The following is a 21,789-nucleotide window of genomic DNA, read 5'->3' as shown; positions in this document are numbered from 1 at the left end:
TAAAAGTGTGAGTTTTCATGGAAAACACAAATATTGTCTGGGTGACCCCAAACTTTTGAACGGTAGTGTATGTATATTTTTTTAAATATTTTACTCGTTTTGCACAATAAGAATATTTTTGATTGAATTTTTTTTTTTTTTTGTTGAACTCTTTTTTTTAAAATATACTTAGTTTCACTTTGGGACGTGAACATAATCTTATAATTCTTTCTATAATAATGTATTGCAATATATAATACCTGTCAGTGTTACACTGACAGGCAACCCATAAGGCCCGGCCTTAGATAGGGCCTAAATGGTAAATACACATGGCCGGCTACAGCACATAGCATGACAACACATTGGCTCCCCACAATCGCATTGTGGGGGTGCTGATGGGGTAACAGTCGCTATTAACCGCTACATCTAAGGGACTAAATGGGTGATATCTGAGTTATCTTCGATCCCGGCCATTACAGTAGGATGTCGACTGTTGGTTTACAGACGAAAGCCGCTCGCGATGGGGCAGAATTTTGAATAAATGCTCTTTATGTACTTTCCAACTAAACTACCGTATATGCCTCCATTTTTCCCATGGTCTCAGTATAGTGGAGGCAGATGGACCCTTCTTGAGCCAGTTCTTACACATGCCACATTTAGAAACTCCAGAGCTGTAGACTGCCAGATACCTGTAGATGTTTCCCAGTCTGACGGAATGGATCCTGTAGATGAGAAACCCATTGCACGGTGGAGAGTTAAGGTATTTGCTTTCATTTTAAGAGATGGGGGAAAAGAATTTCAGGAAATATACAAAATACGGAATATAAATAGATCTTTGCATGTATTACATAGACTACACTAAAAATAATGCACTGTAAATGGGTGGTATAAGATTGGAAAAACTTGGTTGATTTCTTCCAGAATGTGCCACTCTTGTCCTGTGGTTGTGTCTGGTATTGCAGCTCATCCTCCTATAAGAGAATGGAGCAGAGCTGCAATACCTCCATCATTTAGTCCTCACCATGCAGCAATCCAACAGACATCCAGATAAGGGGCCCCTGCCTGATATATGATGAGAAAGTCCAATGGGTCTTTATCCCACCTACACCAATAACTTTTATTTACAACTTTCCAACTTTAGGTGTAGTAAAAATGGAGAGAGCGGCAGCGGCACTGAGCAAAGGAGAGGGACATTGGCCGTTATACTAGGTCACCGATTATTTGGCACCGTATGATGTTATCATGGTGTATAGCACTGTATGGCATTATCATGGTGTATAGCACTGTATGGCATTATCATGGTATATAGCACTGTATGGCATTATCATGGTATATAGCACTGTATGGCATTATCATGGTATATAGCACTGTATGGCATTATCATGGTGTATAGCACTGTATGGCATTATCATGGTGTATAGCACTGTATGGCGTTATCATGGTATATAGCACTGTATGGCATTATCATGGTATGTAGCACTGTATGGTGTTATTATGGTGTATAGCACTGTATGGCATTATCATGGTGTATAGCACTGTATGGCATTATCATGGTATATAGCACTGTATGTCATTATCATGGTATATAGCACTGTATGGCATTATCATGGTGTATAGCACTGTATGGCATTATCATGGTATATAGCACTGTATGGCATTATCATGGTATATAGCACTGTATGGGATTATCATGGTGTATAGCACTGTATGGCATTATCATGGTATATAGCACTGTATGTCATTATCATGGTATATAGCACTGTATGGCATTATCATGGTGTATAGCACTGTATGGCATTATCATGGTATATAGCACTGTATGGCATTATCATGGTATATAGCACTGTATGTCATTATCATGGTATATAGCACTGTATGGCATTATCATGGTATATAGCACTGTATGGTGTTATTATGGTGTATAGCACTGTATGGCATTATCATGGTGTATAGCACTGTATGGCGTTATTATGGTATATAGCACTGTATGGTGTTATTATGGTGTATAGCACTGTATGTCATTATCATGGTATATAGCACTGTATGTCATTATCATGGTATATAGCACTGTATGGCATTATCATGGTATATAGCACTGTATGGCATTATCATGGTATATAGCACTGTATGGTGTTATTATGGTGTATAGCACTGTATGGCATTATCATGGTGTATAGCACTGTATGGCGTTATTATGGTATATAGCACTGTATGGTGTTATTATGGTGTATAGCACTGTATGTCATTATCATGGTATATAGCACTGTATGTCATTATCATGGTATATAGCACTGTATGGCATTATCATGGTATATAGCACTGTATGGCATTATCATGGTATATAGCACTGTATGGCGTTATTATGGTATATAGCACTGTATGGTGTTATTATGGTGTATAGCACTGTATGTCATTATCATGGTATATAGCACTGTATGTCATTATCATGGTATATAGCACTGTATGGCATTATCATGGTATATAGCACTGTATGGCATTATCATGGTATATAGCACTGTATGGCATTATCATGGTGTATAGCACTGTATGGCATTATCATGGTGTATATCACTGTATGGCGTTATCATGGTATATAGCACTGTATGGCATTATCATGGTATGTAGCACTGTATGGTGTTATTATGGTGTATAGCACTGTATGGCATTATCATGGTGTATAGCACTGTATGGCATTATCATGGTATATAGCACTGTATGTCATTATCATGGTATATAGCACTGTATGGCATTATCATGGTGTATAGCACTGTATGGCATTATCATGGTATATAGCACTGTATGGCATTATCATGGTATATAGCACTGTATGGGATTATCATGGTGTATAGCACTGTATGGCATTATCATGGTATATAGCACTGTATGTCATTATCATGGTATATAGCACTGTATGGCATTATCATGGTGTATAGCACTGTATGGCATTATCATGGTATATAGCACTGTATGGCATTATCATGGTATATAGCACTGTATGTCATTATCATGGTATATAGCACTGTATGGCATTATCATGGTATATAGCACTGTATGGTGTTATTATGGTGTATAGCACTGTATGGCATTATCATGGTGTATAGCACTGTATGGTGTTATTATGGTGTATAGCACTGTATGGCATTATCATGGTATATAGCACTGTATGGCATTATCATGGTATAAGGTATATAGCACTGTATTGTGTTATCATGGTATATAGCACTGTATGGTGTTATTATGGTGTATAGCACTGTATGTCATTATCATGATATATAGCACTGTATGGCATTATCATGGTATATAGCACTGTATGTCATTATCATGGTATATAGCACTGTATGGCATTATCATGGTATATAGCACTGTATGGTGTTATTATGGTGTATAGCACTGTATGGCATTATCATGGTGTATAGCACTGTATGGTGTTATTATGGTGTATAGCACTGTATGGCATTATCATGGTATATAGCACTGTATGGCATTATCATGGTGTATAGCACTGTATGGCGTTATCATGGTATATAGCACTGTATGGCATTATCATGGTATATAGCACTGTATGGCATTATCATGGTATATAGCACTGTATGGGATTATCATGGTATATAGCACTGTATGGCATTATCATGGTATATAGCACTGTATGGCATTATCATGGTGTATAGCACTGTATGGCATTATCATGGTATATAGCACTGTATGGCATTATCATGGTATATAGCACTGTATGGCATTATCATGGTGTATAGCACTTTACCAATTAGTAAACTTTGGCATAGCCTAGAGAAGTGCCATAGCTCAATAAAGTGGGTAAACCCCTTCAATGTTATAATCCAGACTTTACTCTCAGTCTCGCTGAGATGAAGCATACGACGAGGACAAATTATGGTCTGACATGAAATAAATGACGAATCCAAAACTCTGCTAAACGAAAAGAGCAAATAGCAAGTTTTGTCTGAAGACGTGGAAGATGTCGCTATTATTCTGCTGTAAATTGCCCTTACATTCATCGAGTCATTAAGTGATTTACATTTCACACTCTTATCTCCAGGTATCAAATGATGGTGATATACTAAGTAACTTTAAATCCATGACGTTGTATGATGGAGCCTGCCAGACCTGTGACCCCTTGTCAGATGGGCTGTGTACGTTAAAGGTAAGTTAAAGCAGTTGTCCACTTTGGACAATCCCATTTTCTTAGACATTTCCCCCATGATAAACTGATCACTCCGAGTGATCAGCTATAATCTTTGGACGAATGTGACAGCAAATGTAATATTTCCCAGCAGCGCCACCACAGGAAAAGTGGGGTATTACACAGTTATCATTAAAATCAATGGACTATCTGTTTAATGCATGGATGTGCTGCTCCTCCAGTGAGAGCAGTATTGCTCAACGCTCTAATAGATGAGGGTCCTGAACAGAAGACCCCCTCTATTATCACAGAAAGCACTAAAAGGAAAATAGTCCAAACCTGCAATGGAAATACTTCAATATTTTAACAAATACGGGGTGTGCATGTTCTGTTCCAGGCCCAAAAATTGAACATTTTCATTTCATACATCCTAGATATCAGACCTGTGGATATGTCCTGTGGATATGCCATCATTTTCTGAGACGGAAAGAACCCTTTAACCCCTTATCGACATGTCACATACTAGTAGGGGAAGTATGGGGTGCACTCCATACTGTGTTATACAGCCAACACCTCACTGCAACAGGCGGAATCAAAGATCCTATAAATACCGCGGTCAATCGCGACCGTGGGATTTAAATTGCTAGAATCAGAGGGGGGTGCCCCCATCCAACGCGCCATCGCCACCCCCCACGACACGATCGGTGGGTAACAATGGTTGTTATGGCAGCCTGGGAGCCTTTTGAAGGCCCCCATGTCTGCCATCTTTGTACTCCTATTAAGCTCAGCCTCCGGCAGGGCTTCAAAGGAGACTGTCAGTATCACGACATACTGCAATACATAGTATATCATGCAAGCCATACAAAGATCGCTGGTTCAAGTCCCCTAGGGGGACTAATAAAGGAAACTTTTAAATAAAGTTTTTTATAATGTTCTAAAAAAAAAAAAAAAAAGTTTAAAAAAAAACCTTTTCCCATTTTTTCCATGAAGTAATGTTCAAAAAAATAAAAGTTAACATAACTGGTATCGCCGCGTCCGTAAAAGTCTAAACTATCACAATATAGTGTTGTTTTACCCGCTCGGTGAATGCTGTAAAAAAAAAAATGAAATAAAATGTGATCAAAAAAGTCGCATGTACCACAAAATGGTATTGGTGAAAAAAATTGAAGCCCTCAAACCGCTAAATTAATTGAAAAATAAAAATGTTATGGCTCTCAGAACATGGGGACACAAAAGATTTTTTTTCTTTTTTTAGCAAATCGTTTATTTTATTAAAAGTGATAAAACATAACATATAAATTTGGTATCGCCGTAATCGTATAAATCTGTAGAATAAGGTAAATATGTAGTTTTTACTGGCTGATGGACGCCGTACAAAAGAAATCCCCAAAAAATGGCGTGATTGTTTATTTCTTCCCATTTCACCCCACAAATAATTTTGTTTCAGCTTCCCAGTACATTATGCGGTACAATAATTGGTGCCATGAAAAACTACAACTTGTCCCGCATAAAACAAACCCTCGTATGGCTCTATCGACGGAAAAATAAAAAAATTATAGTTTTTGGAAGGCGGGGAGAAAAAAACTAAAAATTAAAAAACTCCAATTGGCCGGGTCAATTAAGGGGTTAAGGACATTAAGTGGATGTCCCATTTTTTAAGTACCCTAGAAATTACAAAGTGGTGCAGGGACTTCAGAAAATGCGGGACTCACAGTCTCAGGAAAGGGATCTTTAACCTTCAACCTTAACTTTTCATAAAGAAATTATAGATTTTTCCACTTATCAGAAAAAAACGTTTAATTTACAGTAAATATACATTTCAAGAAACCTTTATTTTTGTCAGACCCTTACAAAAGACCCGTCACCTTTCCTGACATGTCTGTTTTAGTAAATACTTGAATTCCCCATAGAATAACAATTCTGGAACATCTCAGTGTTTTATTTTTCCTCTGTCATTCCTCCTAGAAATGTATGAATTAATTCACAATTGGGTGTAACCAGTTGGGGGTGTGTCCCTACACAGACTGACACTGTCCAATCCGGGATGACAGGGTGAGACTGTGTAGGGACACGCCTCTTTGACAAGGTGGATGGTAATACCAAGTTGTCAATTTATTCATACATTTCTAGGAGGAATAACAGAGGAACGGCACAACACAGTGTTCTAAGAAAATAAGTTCCAGAGTTGTTATTTCATGGGGAATACAAGTATTTACTAAAATGGACATGTCATGAGAGGTGACGGATCCCCTTTAAGGATGTGGTCCTAAGACACTTGGCCAGAAGAGTGGATGAAGTCACTGCTCCCTGACGAGTGCTGGAATTTTGGCTGTTCTGATAATGTCACAGGGTGGGGACAGATCGCTCCGGTTGGCTGATTAATGGAAATTATACTTAAGCTCAGTCATCTTTCATGAAGATCAATTTTCATTATTTTCAGGAGAAAACTTGTAACATTGATGGACTCTGTTATGCTGAAGGAGATCCAAACCCAACAAGCCCATGTTTACTCTGCAAGCCAAATGTCTCCAGGTTAACATGGTCGATTGCAGAAAGTAAGATCTTCATCTTTATCTTAGTGGAATATTCTGGCAAGGTGATGGTTATTGAACTTGAGGACTTTTTTTTTAGATTATATTACCTATAGGAGATGACATAAATGTCGGATAGGTGGGGTTCCAACCTCTATGACCCGCACCTATGTCAAGATGAGGGGGCTGAGAATGAATGGAGAGTTGGCTGTCCATTTGCTCTCTCCATTTCTAGAAGAGTTACAGAAACAGCCGAGCACACCCAACATGGGCGAGGCCATTTTGCATTCTTCAATGGGGTAACTGACAGGTGTCTCAAAAAACTTCTGTACCCATAGTCAGTACTTTATCTTACATATCTCCAGGTCTGAGGACCTTCAGGTCAAGACCATTACTCTTCGGGTAACAGACTAAGGAAGATACATCTCGTAGTGTCAATGTGTGGTATCCAGAGAAGTTGTAGCTCCCCCCCATATAACAGTAATAGAGATCTGCTAACCTGTTTAGAAGATCAATCCAGACTAATAGGAGATTTCGAGTGGAGCTTTGCCGCAAAGTATCATAGTCCTGAATTAAAGACCAAGAAGTCCTTTTTAATGGCATCGATACATGAACGATGATAGAATCCCTCAGCGCCATAACAGGTTGACATGGGCCCTATAACAAATCTTGTAAGGAGGCCTCACTCCATAATAACCACCACCATCAGACGTGAGCGTGCTCAAAAAATAGAAAGGTTGTTGTTATCGTGGTTGGCCCTTCCTCCGTCTCCAAGTCTTTTCCATCATTCCATTCTACCATATACTGCCATGCCTCCATCTTGTTCTCCTGACCGGCACTTCTGCGGCTTCTTTAACAGTCAAATTGGGTCCCCTCACCTATTGGTCCCCATAGTAGCTCCTACGTCTTCTGACATGGCATCCATATATAAATATGTAGTGGGCGGCATTTCTCATAGTCAGACTTCTGTAGAAGTGGAGGTCACCATCGAATGGCCCCACGTAGCAGCTGCTAGGTCTGCTACCATGCCAGTGAGGTCCATGGCACCCATGAATGCATATCTAGTGAGCGGCATGGCCCAAACTTATTTTGTTACCGTTTTGCTTTTACTATAACTATATTTTGGCTAATCTGAAATGTTATTTATTTTTCGATAATTTTGCGAAAATGTGAGATGCCATGAACCAAGACCTTATCTTACAGATAACCAGCCTCCCGAGCTCCACTCCTTACCCGAAAAGTTGCAGACATTTTATAGTGAAAATTTTGTATACCAGTTGGTGGGATCAGATCCTGAAGGTTCTGCAATCCTGTTCACCTTCGAGTCTGGTCCAGAGGGGGTCAGTGTATCTCCAGCAGGATTACTGATCTGGAAGGTTATGTCACTGAATACAGAGAAGATTGTGTTTTCCATCTTAGATGACTGTAATGCGAAGACGACCATAACGGTGGAGGTAAGTAACTGAATATATTACAGCTCAAACCTTTCTGTAACAGCCGGGAGCATAGATACCTCTGATCCGGGGAGTAGGTGCTGCCGCCAAATGAGACCACGGCATCTGAGCCATCAAAGAGGGAGCCCCCCTTTGACATGCCATCACCCCCCCCCCCCCCCCGCACGTGTCGCGAGACAGGGCTTAATGGGATAACTTTAAAAAGACAATACACCACAAACACAAGTATTGCAGTGTATTGTACAAGCGATCAAAGAGGAGAAATGGGTTTTAGAATATGGTGGCGCAAAACCTTTTTTTTTTTTTTTTTTTTTAATTGTTTTGATTTTTTAAAAGTAATAAAACGAAAAAAAATATATATAGTCTTGGAGTCACAAGATGATTGTTAATAATTTAAGAGTCTCTGGAAAAATCCAAGGCAATCCATATATAAAGATTTATAGGAAAAGATGGAGGACGGCTGAGGGTAGTGTCTTATTATAGATTTATATTTTTTCATTCAGAAAATCTAGAATCTGAAGTGTCTCCTATCTGCGGAGATGTCACATAATCAGGAATAAAATCTCTTTGAAAATCCCAAGGTGGTGATCTCAGGAAGTCTAAACACACATCTCCCGAACATCAAAGTCTCAGATACTTCAGATGAGAGCGCACTTACCTACCCCTCAAATCACAGGAAATAAAAGCACAAAGTTATAACTGGTGTCTACTATTATCCACATCATCAATGACTTCATACATAACAGAGTTTATTATCTTAACCTATGTGACCTGGAGTAAAGCAAGTCAGATAGAAAAACAATCTCCTACCTTGTCAAATCAGTATTCTTACATATAGGGGGCAGTATTATAGTCGTTTTATTCTTGTATATACAGTAGTGGCAGTATTATAGTCTTGTATATAGGAGGCAGTATTATAGTTGTTATATACTTGTATATTATAGTAGTTATATTCTTGTATATAGGAGCAGTATTATAGTAGTTATATTCTTGTATATATGGTGCAGTATTATAGTAGTTATATTCTTGTATATAGGAGCAGTATTATAGTAGTTATATTCTTGTATATAGGAGCAGTATTATAGTAGTTATATTCTTGTATATAGGAGCAGTATTATAGTAGTTATATTCTTGTATATAGGGGGCAGTATTATAGTAGTTATATTCTTGTACATAGGGGGCAGTATTATAGTAGTTATATTCTTGTATATAGGAGCAGTATTATAGTAGTTATATTCTTGTATATAGGGGCAGTATTATAGTAGTTATGTTCTTGAATATAGGAGCAGTATTATAGTAGTTATATTCTTGTATATAGGGGGCATTATTATAGTAGTTATATTCTTGTATATAGGGGCAGTATTATAGTAGTTATATTCTTGTATATAGGTGCAGTATTATAGTAGTTATATTCTTGTATATAGGGGGCAGTATTATAGTAGTTATATTCTTGTATATAGGAGCAGTATTGTAGTAGTTATATTCTTGAATATAGGAGCAGTATTCTAGTAGTTATATTCTTGTATATAGGAGGCAGCATTATAGTAGTTATATTCTTGTATATAGGGGCAGTATTATAGTAGTTATATTCTTGTATATAGGGGCAGTATTATAATAGTTATATTCTTGTGTATAGGAGCAGTATTATAGTAGTTATATTCTTGTATATAGGGGCAGTATTATAGTAGTTATATTCTTGTATATAGGAGGCATTATTATAGTAGTTATATGCTTGTATATAGTGGGCAGTATTATAGTAGTTATATTCTTGTATATAGTGGGCAGTATTATAGTTGTTATATTCTTGTATATAGTGGGCAATATTATAGTTGTTATAATCTTGTATATAGGAGGCAGTATTATAGTAGTTATATTCTTGTATATAGGGGTAGTATTATAGTAGTTATATTCTTGTATACAGTGGCAGTATTATAGTAGTTATATTCTTGTATATAGGGAGGAGTATTATAGTAGTTATATTCTTGTATATAGGAGGCAGTATTATAGTAGTTATATTCCTGTATATAGGGGGCAGTATTATAGTATCTATATTCTTGTATATAGGAGGTAGTATTATAGTAGTTATATTGTTGTATATAGGAGGCAGTATTATAGTAGTTATATTCTTGTATATAGGGGGCAGTATTATAGTAGTTATATTCTTGTACATAGGAGGAGTATTATAGTAGTTATATTCTTGTATATAGGGGGCAGTATTATAGTAGTTATATTCTTGTATATAGGGGGCAGTATTATAGTAGTTATATTCTTGTATATAGGGGCAGTATTATAGTAGTTATATTCTTGTACATAAGAGCAGTATTATAGTAGTTATATTCTTGTATATAGGAGCAGTATTATAGTAGTTATATTCTTGTATATAGGGGGCAGTATTATAGTAGTTATATTCTTGTATATAGGAGCAGTATTATAGTAGTTATATTCTTGTATATAGGAGACAGTATTATAGTAGTTATATTCTTGCATATAGGGGCAGTATTATAGTAGTTATATTCTTGTATATAGGAGCAGTATTATAGTAGTTATATTCTTGTATATAGGAGCAGTATTACAGTAGTTATATTCTTGTATATAGGAGCAGTATTATAGTAGTTATATTCTTGTATATAGGGGGCAGTATTATAGTAGTTATATTCTTGTATATAGGGGCAGTATTATAGTAGTTATATTCTTGTATATTGGGGCAGTATTATAGTAGTTATATTCTTGTATATAGGGGCAGTATTATAGTAGTTATATTCTTGTACATAGGGGGCAGTATTATAGTAGTTATATTCTTGTATATAGGGGGCAGTATTATAGTAGTTATATTCTTGTATATAGGGAGCAGTATTATGGTAGTTATATTCTTGTACATAGGGGGCAGTATTATAGTAGTTATATTCTTGTATATAGGGAGCAGTATTATGGTAGTTATATTCTTGTAAATAGGAGGCAGTATTATAGTAGTTATATTCTTGTATATAGGAGAAGTATTATAGTAGTTATATTCTTGTATATAGGGGGCAGTATTATAGTAGTTATATTCTTGTATATAGGGGGCAGTATTATAGTAGTTATATTCTTGTATATAGGAGCAGTATTATAGTAGTTATATTCTTGTATATAGGGGCAGTATTATAGTAGTTATGTTCTTGAATATAGGAGCAGTATTATAGTAGTTATATTCTTGTATATAGGGGGAATTATTATAGTAGTTATATTCTTGTATATAGGGGCAGTATTATAGTAGTTATATTCTTGTATATAGGGGCAGTATTATAATAGTTATATTCTTGTATATAGGAGCAGTATTATAGTAGTTATATTCTTGTATATAGGGGCAGTATTATAGTAGTTATATTCTTGTATAAAGGAGGCATTATTATAGTAGTTATATTCTTGTATATAGTGGGCAGTATTATAGTTGTTATATTCTTGTATATAGTGGGCAGTATTATAGTTGTTATAATCTTGTATATAGGAGGCAGTATTATAATAGTTATATTCTTGTATATAGGAGCAGTATTATAGTAGTTATATTCTTGTATATAGGGGCAGTATTATAGTAGTTATATTCTTGTATAAAGGAGGCATTATTATAGTAGTTATATTCTTGTATATAGTGGGCAGTATTATAGTTGTTATATTCTTGTATATAGTGGGCAGTATTATAGTTGTTATAATCTTGTATATAGGAGGCAGTATTATAATAGTTATATTCTTGTATATAGGGGTAGTATTATAGTAGTTATATTCTTGTATATAGGGGCAGTATTATAGTAGTTATATTCTTGTATATAGGGAGGAGTATTATAGTAGTTATATTCTTGTATATAGTAGGCAGTATTATAGTAGTTATATTCCTGTATATAGGGGGCAGTATTATAGTAGTTATATTCTTGTATATAGGGTGCAGTATTATAGTAGTTATATTCTTGTATATAGGGAGGAGTATTATAGTAGTTATATTCTTTTATATAGGGGCAGTATTATAGTATCTATATTCTTGTATATAGGAGGTAGTATTATAGTAGTTATATTGTTGTATATAGGAGGCAGTATTATAGTAGTTATATTCTTGTATATAGGGGGCAGTATTATAGTAGTTATATTCTTGTCCATAGGAGAGGATAGACGTGTGCTTGTGAGCTCCCTGTTCGGACTATGCATGGCTTCTGACCCAGGTGGAGGGGTGGGGTCCTGGGCTGATGATCCTGGGAAAGCCCAGAGTCTGGAGTTTGACCTGCAGCATGGAGATGGTGGAGGTGAAGATCTGGAAATGGTGGCTGGTGAGTCAACTGAATCTCATGATGTTGGTGAATTGTGCACAAAAATGACAAAGAAAAACATCTTTAAAATGGAAATGCAAGTTCGCAAATTGAGAACTGAAATTAACCAAGAGACTGATCCAAAGGCAAAGCTGATGAAATGTGAGTGTCTGGATGTTTGCACACGTGAGCTGGTTATATTGAAGGAGAGATTGCAGAAAGAATCATGCACAGTACCCAAAATAAAGAACCGGGCAATTGAGAACAAAAGGGAGACCAGAGCCCAAACTGTGAAGAGAAAAAATATCATTGCAAAAAAAGACACTGACTATAAGACTGTGTATAATATTGTGGAGCAGGGAAATCCTGGAAGATATGAGTGTGCAGTGGCTGTAGGATCACATCTCTCATCATGTGTGGGGTCTGTGCAATCAGTCAACAAAAATGCTGCTAAAGCTGCAGAGAAATGTGTGCCAGCTGACGAGGGGTTAACTGCAGTAGACTCTATGTGCAGTACTGATGAAGTGAATGCGAGTGGCACTCCTGGGAGTGAGCAAGAAAGTGCCGCATATACAGACATTGTAAGTGAGACTTCGCTCAGCGTGGTGATTGACAGTCTGATATCTGATGAACCAGCGGCACAGGCTGAGGCGGACATTGCAGACCCTGTTCTGGAGGTTCAGCCGTCCGCAGTGTCAGTGAATGGAGTGCAGGTTACACAGCGATCAGGAGCAGACACAGGAGGATCTGCAGTACAATCAACTCAGGAGAGGTCCAGTCCTGACCCACCTGCTGACAGACCTCAGTACAGGAGACTGTTCTCCAGCGTCACAAGACCGACTAACCCCACACCTCAGAGGAGGAACGCGGTCAGGATCAGGTACTCAGGACCAGAGGAAAACCTCCCCTCCAGACTCCACATTGGGAAAGTTTTGTTGAAGGAGTTTATGAAGTTTAAAGCTTCTGAGGTGTTCGCTCTGATCCACGTTCCCTCCAGCAGGAATTATGACACCAGTTTCAAGCTGCAATATAGTCTAGACTTATTCTGGAGTATTTATAACGATACAAAGGAGCACGCGATGTGGGAGCATCTACTTGTCATCCAGCTGACAAAACCCCAGGTAGTCACCGCCACCATCCTGTTCCAGTCTGAGGTGGTGGCTCTGGCAGATTTGAAGCACTGGTTGAGCAGATATTGTGAGGTGAAGAGACTGCCAACAAAGATCTATGATGAGGAGGAGATCTGGAATGGAGGATATTCTGTCAAGATCCAGCTGGTTCAGGAGAATGGAGTGACCAGACATCTGCCGCACTCCTTCTACCTGGGCTCAGAGAGAGGCATATGTTACTACCCTGGTCAACCGCGACTGTGCCATAGATGTGGGGGCAGACACCTGGCATTCAACTGTTCCCGTATTAAGTGCTCACTATGTGGTCAGTTTGGGCATGTGAAAGATGATTGTACAGGACCTGTCATCTGTAACCTATGCTTAGGAGCTGGACATACATTCCGGGAGTGTCCACATGCAGAACATAATAAGGAGGAGACCTTTAAAGAAGCCATGGAGGAAGACCAGGAGGATGTCTCCATATGTGTAGATATGACCCCAGAACCTGGAAGTCCCAGCGATGATGTGAGCCGAAGTACCAGAGACCCTGCTCCAGAGACGAATGTCCCATCTGTGGATGCTGCACAAGTGTCACCAGCCACTGAAAATAGAGGTCATGCTAAAAGTAAAATATCCAGTCACTCTGTCACCAAAACATCTAAACATCTGCCCAACACCAGTACAGAATAAGCTGATCCAGCCGCAGTGACCAGTAAGGAACCAGCTGATCCAGCCGCAGCGACCAGTAAAAAACCAGCTGATCCAGCCGCAGCGACCAGTAAAAAACCAGCTGATCTAGCCGCAGCGACCAGTAAAAAACCAGCTGATCCAGCCGCAGCTACCAGTAAGGAACCAGCTGATCCAGCCGCAGCTACCAGTAAGGAACCAGCTGATCCAGCCGCAGCGAACAGTAAGGAACCAGCTGATCCAGCCGCAGCGACCAGTAAAAAACCAGCTGATCCAGCCGCAGCGACCAGTAAAAAACCAGCTGATCCAGCCGCAGCAACCAGTATCGATGAGGAGGGATTTCAGACGGTTAAAAGGAGAAGTAAAACAGATGATTCTTCTAGGAAAAAAATCACTGCTGCAAAGAAATCAACGGATTCTCCAGTGCTGGCGATAACTGGGGGACGTTACTATGCGCTGGGGGAAGATGAACAGGAAGAAGAAGCAGAGATGGAGCAAGTCTACTCACACATCCCAGACAACAAACCTCAGGATGAAGACGCTGACCCCCCAATGTCCACCAAAAGATGGGGTGTTATAGGACATAGCAGTGGAAGAAGGAAAAAAAGTAGAAAAGACATGTAACCAGGATGAGGCTGAAAATCACCTCCATCAATGTTAACAGTGTGAAGAATAGGAGCAGGCGGCGGGCGATATTCCAGCATCTGTCTGACGACAAAACCAATGTCATCTTTATACAAGAGACTTATCTACAGAGTAATGTCCTTGCTGTGTCCCTGCAGTCACCACATCTAGTGGGACAGTGAAACTCTCAGCTGCTGTATGGAGACTTCTACCCCGAACTCCGTTTATATCATAGAGGTTCACTATATGTCATAAATGTGGTGACCGTGTACCCTCTGTGGTGTGCGCGATGCTGCCCGGTCACCAATAAAGAAGAACTCTCCTGTAATACTGTCTAGAATAATATCATGAAAAATAGTTGAAACAATCTATACTGGAGCAATATTCATATATTATGGTTTGTTTAATGATTGTGATGTTATCAAGAGACAAATGTTTATTTTCTTTATCTGTTATGAGTGTATTGCAAAGGTATTGTAATATTTTGTTGCAAGTTTTCAAATAAAAAGATAATTATAGTAGTTATATTCTTGTACATAGGAGGAGTATTATAGTAGTTATATTCTTGTATATAGGGGGCAGTATTATAGTAGTTATATTCTTGTATATAGGGGGCAGTATTATAGTAGTTATATTCTTGTATATAGGGGCAGTATTATAGTAGTTATATTCTTGTACATAAGAGCAGTATTATAGTAGTTATATTCTTGTATATAGGAGCAGTATTATAGTTGTTATATTCTTGTATATAGGGGGCAGTATTATAGTAGTTATATTCTTGTATATAGGAGCAGTATTATAGTAGTTATATTCTTGTATATAGGAGACAGTATTATAGTAGTTATATTCTTGCATATAGGGGCAGTATTATAGTAGTTATATTCTTGTATATAGGAGCAGTATTATAGTGGTTATATTCTTGTATATAGGAGCAGTATTACAGTAGTTATATTCTTGTATATAGGAGCAGTATTATAGTAGTTATATTCTTGTATATAGGGGGCAGTATTATAGTAGTTATATTCTTGTATATAGGAGCAGTATTATAGTAGTTATATTCTTGTATATAGGGGGCAGTATTATAGTAGTTATATTCTTGTATATAGGAGCAGTATTATAGTAGTTATATTCTTGTATATAGGAGACAGTATTATAGTAGTTATATTCTTGCATATAGGGGCAGTATTATAGTAGTTATATTCTTGTATATAGGAGCAGTATTATAGTAGTTATATTCTTGTATATAGGGGGCAGTGTTATAGTAGTTATATTCTTGTATATAGGAGGTAGTATTATAGTAGTTATATTCTTGTATATAGGAGCAGTATTATAGTAGTTATATTCTTGTATATAGGGGCAGTATTATAGTAGTTATATTCTTGTATATAGGAGCAGTATTATAGTAGTTATATTCTTGTATATAGGGGGCAGTATTATAGTAGTTATATTCTTGTACATAAGAGCAGTGTTATAGTAGTTATATTCTTGTATATAGGGGGAAGTATTATAGTAGATATATTTTTGTACATAGGGGGCAGTATTATAGTAGTTATATTCTTGTATATAGGGGGCAGTATTATAGTAGATATATTTTTGTACATAGGGGGCAGTATTATATTAGTTATATTCTTGTATATAGGGGCAGTATTATAGTAGTTATATTCTTGTATATAGGAGCAGTATTATAGTAGTTATATTCTTGTACATAGGGGACAGTATTATAGTATTCTATTTTTTATATTCTTGTACATAAGGCAGAAGTTTAGGCCAAAAATCCTACATGGATTTGGCTGAAATTTTGCGCCAGAAATTCAAGGCTGAACTGCCATTTTTCTGCATGCAAATTAGCCCTATTCTTTGGTACTAAATTGCATTTTGCTACTTAACCCTATTTTTGTGCAGAATATGCCTTATAAACTGTGTCATTTTCTTCCACTAAAAAGTGAAATTCACACGCAAAAATATAAGGCATCGAAATCAGCATTAATTTTCCCCCGTTTAAACAAGGCCTCATTGGAGTTATATTTTTGTCTATAGTGTCCAGTTCTGTAGTATTTGCATCTTTTTTCTTGTGGGATCTTAATATTAGCACGGGTAATGTAGTTCCACATCTTCTTAGTTTGTCATGACATCTAACGACAGTCAGCAAGCGATGACCACTTTTGTGAACTGTAACTTTCATAACAAGAACCCGAGCGATTTTATTACGACTGGCTTCATATGCCACAGGAGAAAGGTTCTGTAATGATGGGGGTAGGGAAACAGACAAGTGAGCCCTAATCTACCCGCCACTCAGTCCCTGACTACTTGCAACGACCTGCCCTAGGCGACGGGTACAACTGGGCGACGGTCCCTACGCTCAGTAAGTGCACGACAGACAAACAGACAAGGGTACACAAAGCTAAGGGAAATGGGGCAGTTGCCCACGGCAACACCGTGAGCAACAAGAGTGGTGAACGAGCCGAGTCAAACCAGGAGGGTACGAGGTGCCAAACGCAGAGCAGGAGAGTAGTGAACAAGCCGAGTCAAGCCAGGAGTGTACAAGGTACCAAACGCAGAGCAGGAGAGTAGTCAACAAGCCAGGGTCAGTATGAAGCAGGGTCAAATAGTTCAGAAGCTGCAGCAGGGCCAGGAAACCAAACGAGAAGAATCACAAGCAAGGAGGAACAGGAAAGGCAGGTATAAATAGACAGAGGGCGGGAGCTAGCTCCGTCTGGCCAGGCTGTGATAGGCTCTCCCACTCCTAAGCCTGCCATCCTGAGTGGTGGAAGATGGAGTCAGTCTCAGAGACATAGAAGCAGTTGCAGACTGATTACCTATGGGCGTTGACACAGAAGCTGTGCCTGGCAGATCCTTTACAGGTTCCTCCAGAGTAACAAGACTGGCATTTCTGTGCTCCTATTATTCACTATTTATATTAAAATGTAATTAAGTTTATACAATATTGTAGTTGATTTTGCCTATAGTTCTGCTGTAGAGAAACTTTAACTTTTAATATTATTATTTCTAGGTAACTGTTAAAGCCTGTGGATGCTTGAATGGTGGATCGTGTATGGCAAACGTTAATTTTCCACCAGGGAAAGGGGAATATCTCTGTGTTTGTGCACCAGGATTTGAAGGTGACAGCTGTCAAACGGACATTGATGATTGCCAGTCTATCCCGTGCCGTGCAGGACGATGTGTGGACCAGGTTAACGGCTATCACTGCGAATGCCCTGCTGGCCTGAAAGGTAGAGAGTGCAGAGTAGCTACCAAAACAGCATCATAGTATCCACAAAAAAACATTATAAGATATAGAAGAAACACTTTCCAACATTTCACAACTCGCAATTCACTATAACACAATAGTGAGAATGACCTGAAGATCATTCTCATTACTATGCTTTATCTCTCTGGTGTACCCTCACTGTGCTGTTCTATGATAGCCATTAAATTGTATTTCCAAAGATATGACCATAAACTCTTTGAGGTCTGTAATATCCCAGGCTACCAACTCTATTGACTTCTAAAGAAACCAAAGTAGGTGGAGAAGTTAGCTACTTGCTCCCTCATTATGTCATCATGTAATTACACTTCCCAGCATTCCTTATTTGTCAAGTTGTTTAAACATAACTCTTAACCTTATGGGTTATCAATGACTCTACTGACATCTATAGAAACCAAAGTATGTGGAAAAGTTAGCTACTTCCTACCTCATTATGTCATTTAATGACACTTCCCAGCATTCTTTATTTGTCAAGTTGTTCAAACATAACTCTTAAACCTTATGGGTCAACAATGGCGATCAAGGTTCTGGCTCATCAGGCACATCTCTGATGGACAAATAAACATTTGGTCAGTGATACCAAAACAAGTTATATAATCATCAGAAAAAGAACATGTCTCTGTACAGTGAGAAGGATGGTGGAGGGCACTCTCACTGTGATTTATTGCAAGGAAGAACTGAGAGAGGGAGGGGGACGATTCTTTGGGTGACTGGGTGACAGGAAAAGCAGCCTTATGAAAACTAATATGTGTGACCATGCTAGATGTCAGATAGCTACATTCTATGCAATTTTGAGCTCTCATCCTCAAAGTGTTAATTTCTGACCACAAATGGGAGCATTTGCTTCCAATCTGATCAGCATTTCGATATTTTTCACCATTGGGACATAGGCCATTAAAAGGTTTGTCCAGTTTAGAAAATTAGTTTTTAAACAACCTACTAAGTTATTAGAGGAGGGTCCCACATTCAGGATTCTCATCTATTATGCACAGTGGCTACAAAAACCATCTCTCTTTTTGGAGGACCCAGCACATCCATGTATTACACAGACAACCCATTGATTTCAATGAGAAATTTGTAATGGTGCATTTCACCTGTGGTGGCGCTGCAGGCAATTTAAACACTTACTTCCAAGTTCTTCCGTAGAATATATCTCATCACTGAGGTTATAGCAGCGGGACGCTGTCTGATCTGCTGATTGTTGGAGGACCCTTCTTACAAAATGGTCTTGTCCAAAGTGGACAACCCCATTTTTAGGGTCGGCTCATGAATAATTACCATTACGACTTTGAGGAAAATAGAAATCACAATCATTTGTTTGTCTTTAGGTAAAGCCTGTGAGGAGGATCTGGATGAGTGTCTGTCTGCAGCTTGTTACTCTGGTGTAACCTGCACAAATACATTCGGCTCATACACCTGCGCTTCCTGTCCAGACGGTTATGAAGGAGACGGAAGAAAATGTGGTAATTAAATAATACCTCCGCTATCAGCCAGCATTTTCATTTTCTTTTCTTTCAGTGTTATGTAAATGTGACCTAGTCCTTCTAATGAAAGGTTCTGCAACTTTCTAATATATTTTGTGTATCAATTCCTTACCATATTCCGGATCTCTACTTGCTGTCAGTGAATAGAAAACGTCTGGCTTATGACCCACGGATACACTATAGCGAGCCTCACATACGTGGGACATTTTCAGGACCAGTTATCAGCCACCTGGATCCCACACCGATCAGCTGTTAAGGCTGCCTCCGGGCGCCGGAAGCTACGCAGTGGTCGGTGCCGGAAGCAGAAGGCTCTGTACACTGTATAGCGGCCGTGCTGGGTTACTGCAGCTCTTCCTCTATTTACTTGAACAGGTGCAGAGCTACAGTTCTGCAGCATGGCTGCTATACTGTGTACAGAGCCGTCTGCTTCCGGCACCGACCACTGCATAGTTTCTGGCACCAGGAGGCAGCCGGCACAGCTGATTGATGCGGGTGTCGGACCCATACCGATCAGCTGTGTCGGATGCTGTACCGAACATACTGAGGACCTATCCACCCCTGTGGATAGGTCATCAGTATAAAAAAAAACAGCCCCGAACCCAGACAACCCCTTTAATGTTTCCATTCACTGACATCAAGCAGAAATCTTGGGGAAAAATTATATTCAGATCAAAATTTGATTTGAATCTTTAAATTAAAAACAACCAAAGTCACGATACGCAAATACAGGAAAGTAACCTGCGTACAATTGTTCTCTGTTATCATACAGTGCAAATATTTCTGACTACTCAAGCCCCTACAACTGAGATGCCAGTGATTTATAATATACACAATACCAGCGGAGGAAGCAAAAGTCAACATGAAGATGGAATTATTAAATCCCAATCATATCTAAACGGTGAGTAACTCAAATGGGTCATGTATGTGCTGGGCGGAGACTTATATGGCATGAAAATCTAGGAACAAGGTCATATAAAGACTAAAAAGTACATGAATTAAAAGGTGTGTAGACTATTGCAGCTATTCTGTTTTTGCTCCAATGCATCTGAAATTAAAATATTAAGTATTTTGCAAATAGTGTTTTTTTAAATCTCCTATCGTTTTAGGTATACAGCTCTTCTACAAACATGTGTGTCTCCATGCTTACAGACTACAAACAAACCTTATGCGTTGTCTGATTCTGCAATCATTCATTACAATCCTGTTTCTTGAAAGCTTTCTCTTAAAGTGTAACTAAATGTTCAACAAACTTCTGACATGTCATAGTGACATGTCAGAAGTTTTGATTGGTGGGGGTCCGAGCACTGAGACCCCCACTAATCACTAAAACAATGTGGCAGAAGGTCTTGTGTGAGCGCTGAGCCGCTTTGTTTCTGTTCGGCTTTTTCCGGAAAGCCGATGTAGCGGAGTACGGGCTCATAGACTTTCTATTCAGTCCGTACTCCGCTACATTGATTCCTGGAAAAGCACTCACCCGACCACTTCTGCCGCTTTGTTTTAGCGATTGGTGGGGGTCTCAGTGCTCAGACCCCACCAATCAAAACTTCTGACATGTCACTATGACATGTCAAAAGTTTGTTGAACGTTTAGTTACCCTATAAGCACCTACATCATTGAAAGAAGGGCAGGGGGGAGAGATAGCAGCTTCACAAGGAACACCCACTGAGCTCTGAACCTGCAGCTCCACAAGCAGATATGTCAGAAAATGTAGGTTTTGAAATGTAAAGAAGCAATACAGAAATAAACCCACAACATAGTATAACATGGACCTCACTCAGTCCACAGATATAGATCTAAGGGTATGTGCACACACACTAATTACGTCTGTAATTGACGGACGTATTTCGGCCGCAAGTCCCGGACCGAACACAGTGCAAGGAGCCGGGCTCCTAGCATCATACTTATGTACGATGCTAGAAGTTCCTGCCTCGCTGCAGGACAACTGTCCCGTACTGTAAACATGATTATACTACGGGACAGTTGTCCTGCAGCAAGGCAGGGACTTCTAGCGTTGTACATAACTATGATGCTAGGAGCCCGGCTCGTTGTACTGTGTTCGGTCCGGGTCTTGCGGCCGAAATACGTCCGTCAATTACGGACGTAATTAGTGTGTGTGCACATACCCTAAAAGTAATTTTTCCCATGACAAAGATACACAGACTCTTTACGACAACCATGGAAAACTTGAGCAACCGGCAGCAACATTTTACAGTTCAAATCTTCAAGGATGTTGTGTCCATTTGCAAA

The 21,789-nt window shown here is 38.8% G+C and overlaps 1 protein-coding gene across 1 annotated transcript in view; it reads left to right on the top strand.

Moving 5' to 3' along the window:
- VWDE (von Willebrand factor D and EGF domains) overlaps positions 1 to 21,789 on the top strand; it is a 120,834-nt gene that overhangs the window by 61,966 nt on the left and 37,079 nt on the right. The window contains exons 13-19 of the mRNA XM_075828769.1: positions 584 to 739; positions 4,034 to 4,138; positions 6,558 to 6,672; positions 7,852 to 8,102; positions 17,804 to 18,023; positions 19,387 to 19,521; positions 20,312 to 20,440. Coding sequence (XP_075684884.1) covers positions 584 to 739; positions 4,034 to 4,138; positions 6,558 to 6,672; positions 7,852 to 8,102; positions 17,804 to 18,023; positions 19,387 to 19,521; positions 20,312 to 20,440 — 1,111 coding nt within the window. The remainder of the gene's footprint in view (positions 1 to 583; positions 740 to 4,033; positions 4,139 to 6,557; positions 6,673 to 7,851; positions 8,103 to 17,803; positions 18,024 to 19,386; positions 19,522 to 20,311; positions 20,441 to 21,789) is intronic.

Source organism: Rhinoderma darwinii, chromosome 5 (genome assembly GCF_050947455.1).
Source record: "Rhinoderma darwinii isolate aRhiDar2 chromosome 5, aRhiDar2.hap1, whole genome shotgun sequence".
NCBI lineage: Eukaryota > Metazoa > Chordata > Amphibia > Anura > Rhinodermatidae > Rhinoderma > Rhinoderma darwinii.
The sequence above is the reverse complement of the archived record's forward strand: the minus strand, read 5'-3'. Positions and strand labels throughout refer to the sequence as shown.